At 35.5% G+C, this 4,361-nt stretch overlaps 1 protein-coding gene across 1 annotated transcript; it reads left to right on the plus strand.

The window, feature by feature from the left end:
• The first annotated feature begins 792 nt into the window (after nt 1-792).
• LOC114360675 (antigen LPMC-61) lies at nt 793-3,482 on the plus strand. The gene is made up of 2 exons (XM_028315437.1): nt 793-882; nt 1,691-3,482. Exons 1-2 carry the CDS (start codon nt 862-864, stop codon nt 2,588-2,590), a joined length of 921 nt encoding a protein of 306 aa, XP_028171238.1. The 5' UTR covers nt 793-861; the 3' UTR covers nt 2,591-3,482.
• The last annotated feature ends 879 nt before the right edge of the window (nt 3,483-4,361 follow it).

Raw genomic sequence — 4,361 nt, forward strand, 5'->3', positions numbered from 1 at the left:
CGATATCGTTATCTCGGATGCAACACTCAGAAATTGTAAACTCAGTACACTTCGGTATCACAACGGACTCGGGGGTAACTGGAGATATTGCTTCCGCAGAACGGAACTGATACCTTGCGAACGTTGGAATCAAACTTTAATAAAATTTCCGAACCCTTACATTTCTATATCATCTTGAGCTGAACGCAAACTGAATTCGAAACGGTTTTGTAGAGAGTTACAATTATAAAATAATCACAGATGCTGATGCTGTACTCATATCAACCTATCATGCTTTAATAACTTTCTTGTGCAATTAGATGACATATAAAAAGTCCTCAATCCAATTAAAGAAAATTACTTTAATGAAATATGAAACAATTGATACATCAAGAGCTTTTTCTGTATTTTGATATGAATGTCTTAGTTTGAACTTCTGAAACAGGAGATGAGTACGCAAATGAAAGAAAAAGTCATGTTGCAGAAAAGAGAACAAAGTACTCGTACATACCTACCTACTGTATTTTATCCAAAAATAAGTATTTTAAAAATTATATGGCAACCTAAGCAGACGATTGACATGACTAGAGTGGTCACCGACTATTTAGAAGAAAATAAAATGAAATTAATTATGTAAAGTGCCTTGTGGTACGAGTATCTGATGGTATACACAATGAAGCATCATAGCTAATTATCAAGCCAATATTTGGCATAGCGGAAATGCTAGTCATTATGTCATGTCATAGTGCACCGGTGCACGGCGTCACGACGCGTCACGTCACGAACTATGACGCGCGGGTCCTGCGCTCGAGAGAGGGGCCCATTAATAAAAGACAGCGCCGGCGCAGCCTCCACAGTCGCGGCGGACACCTCCATTCCAAAATGAGGACGCTGACTTTTACGGTGGGTGTGCTGTGTGTGTTGTGTTGTGATTTTTTTTAAGTGACCAAGGACGATACTTAAACCCGTGTTAGATATTTGCAGTGTTAGTGTCAGAAAATTAAAACGCGGATCTCTTTCTCAAAAACTTTTTTTTATTAACTATAGATCGATATTCGATTTTGAATTAAATTAAATTAATACAATGCAATGTAAATTAATTTACTACTTAAAAATTTCGTGCGTGTTTAATGTTGCTACAGTTTTCTAATAAAAAAAAGTGTTATTTTCTAACTTAAAGTCAACTTGTTTATTTAAATGTAATGTAACGCGCACGCAAACCGTTGCGGTTGCCATTCAGACGTTATCAGATCAGTTTTTCGTCAGTTAAGTTGATCACGTATTAATATCATCTATTAATTTAATTCATCATCTATTAATTTAATTAAACAAAAATAAACATACTTTAACAAATAATATTTTGAAACAAAGTTTCGGTACAATTTAACTATTAGAAAAAAAGGTTGTTTTAAAGTCAGCACACGTCTGCTGTACTTTGATCATTTCGGCGTATCATTTATTTAAATACGCTTTATTTCCTGTCCATTACTTATTAAATTATTAAACTAATGGTGGATATAAAAAATATACAAATATTATTAAAATAAAATTTATGACTTCATTCGAGAGAAAAGAATCTTATTAAGAACAATCTAACCTGAAAATGTATGTCATTGTAGGCAAATATTAGTTGGTTTATGTTTGTTCGACTTAATAACCCATTTTAAATAGTTATGACAATTCTTGATTTGTAATTTTTTTTTTATTTCAGTTGTGGGTGGTGCTCGCATTCGCAGCATCACTAGCTGTACCCATACAAGATGTGGAAAAGGACACCGAACTCTCCAGAGAGAAACGGTCACCAGGGGGCTGGCACTCACCACCACCAGAAGGAGTTTGGAAGAAAAAGCTCGTCTGGAAAGAAGAATGGAAACAGATTTGGAAAACAGAAAAGAAACTAATTTGGAAAACTGAATGGAAGAAAGAAAAAGTACCAGCTTGGAAAACAGAACAAGTCCAGCAATGGAAAGAAGAAAAAGTACCCGCCTGGAAAGTAGTGCAGAAACCAATCTGGAAGGAAGTCCAAGTCCCGATATGGAAGGAAGTTCAAGTACCAGACTGGAAGAAAGTATGGAAACCAGTGTGGAAAGAAATTCAAGTGCCTGTCACCAAAACCATACAAGTACCCGAATGGAAACAGTCATACGTTCCTGCCTGGGTCAAGGAAGGAATTCCCGGGGAAAAGTACCTAGGAAAGGACGAACATGGCTGGGAATACACTAGCCACGACTTATGGAAGAAGAAAATGATCTGGAAGCCTGTATGGAAGAAGATATGGAAGACTCAGCACAAACAGGAATGGGTAACAGAGAAGAAACTGGAATGGAAAGAGGAATGGAAGCAGATCTGGAGGACAGAAAAGAAGCAAGCTTGGGTAACTGAAAAGAAACAAGAGTGGATCGAAGAGAAAGTCCAAATCTGGAAGATTGTTAAGAAGGAAGTTTGGGTACCTGTCCAGAAGAAAATATGGGTAGAAAAATGGAAACAAATCCAAGTACCTGTTTGGAAGACGATAGAAGTACCGGCGTGGAAAAAGGTCTGGAAACCCGTCTGGCAAAAAGTCTGGGTGCCGGTACACCACGAACACCATGAACACCACGGCTGGGACTGAATACGTCCTGTCCATGACAAAATTCTGTACATATATGTAGGAGTAACAGTTTTGGTCATAGTCATTTGTTAAATAATTGTTACCGAAAGATACAAAGAGTTGTAAATATATTAAGTAAATACTCACGACACCAGTCTTATGTATTGGATTGGTAAGTAAAACTAATTAAATAGAATAATTGGGCGTACGCGAAGGCGAATGCTTTTGGCTTCCAGCGATTGTTGAATCGAGTTTAAATTTTAAATTGCAAGCGCGAAATGTATTTGGCTTTGCGTGCGCCACAGGAAGTGAACATTACCATTTACCAAATTGTTTTATATTATTCGTCCATAATATTGGGTGTTCACATCCTAACCCATATTTTGTTTCTTTTTAAAAACAGTCAAATAATGGAACGTCATGCAGCTATTATTTGTATGTTTATAGTATTTCTTAAGTCAACTTGATTTGAAATAAGTATTAAGATTACCAAAGTAAAAGGAAAATTCAGTACCGGACAAAATCATTACATTACTTATTTCAAACTCAACAGGCTACAAAGATTTAGTTAGGCTCTAAAATGCTTATATTTTGTCGGAAATGACAATAACTTAAGCGTTTTTGTGTTGTTGTGTTTTTAAGAAATCTCTAGTAATTGAAAATCAAATTTTCTTTTTTTATGTTGTTCGATCTTATACGAAAATGTTTTTTAATTACTAATGAAACTGTATTAAAAATAACTGTCAAAGTATTTTTTTTTCTCAAAGAATAACTGTGCACTTTGACATTTATTGTTGATCCAGAATTGATGAGGCTCAAAGAACGGGTATGAGTCTGTGGAGGTGCTCATATCCAGGTTTTTGTAAGTACAAGTTTGTTTTTTATTTTTATTATGTTGTGTCAGATTATTAATGACAAAAATATATCAGTTAAGAATAAATCGTTTTTTATTTTATTCTTTAGCTTTTTAATTAATCAATGAATCAGTCTTATAACTCCTATTTTTAAATATTGGTAGGTAGCACATCAGTAACTGTTTTAGCTGTGAAACTTTATGACGTATTATTACACCATTGAGATGTCAATGACATTGAATGCGTGTGAGTTGCATGCTATAGTAGTAACTCCACGTGATGATATTACATTGAAACTGCATTCACAACTAATAGGTAGGTACTACGAGTTTATGACGCTTTTTCTTTTACAAAAAATATAAATTAATATAGTACTTTGATTTATCACGTAAGTTATATACATCTATTGAAATAAGGAATATAGGGAAGATTCCAGGTTTTCCTACAAAAGCTAAAAATTATATTGATGTAGGTAATTTAGGATTACAGACCAGTTTCCTTAGGTTTTAGGCCCAACAGGATTACAGGACTGAACGCGAGGTAGGTACGGGAGATCTTAGCCCCGGTACGGGATATAACCAGGCCTGTTCATCTCCGCGAGTTTACATCGAAAACAAAACACGCACGATGGCCCACCTACAGGATACTATTCGACAAGACCTCACATACGAGCGAACATTGACTCACGCACGCGAATTCTTGTGTATGATGGATGGAAGAAAATAAAGAAAATGGTGTACTAAATACTGTGCAGTATTTAACTGCCTAAATAATAATATTTTTAAGTTGCCTCAACACACTGAGAGGTAAATAAGTAGTTAATATTATTCATGCTAAATCATGTATTTCCTCCGCCATTTTCCGTAGTTTGGCACCATTTACTCATTCATCACTCATTTTACCGAAGCCAGCCCTATAGCTTCGGCGCAGTGCCGATC

The sequence above is a fragment of the Ostrinia furnacalis genome, unplaced genomic scaffold (assembly GCF_004193835.3).
Source record: "Ostrinia furnacalis isolate ACB-3 unplaced genomic scaffold, ASM419383v2 OfSCF5116, whole genome shotgun sequence".
Classification (NCBI taxonomy): domain Eukaryota; kingdom Metazoa; phylum Arthropoda; class Insecta; order Lepidoptera; family Crambidae; genus Ostrinia; species Ostrinia furnacalis.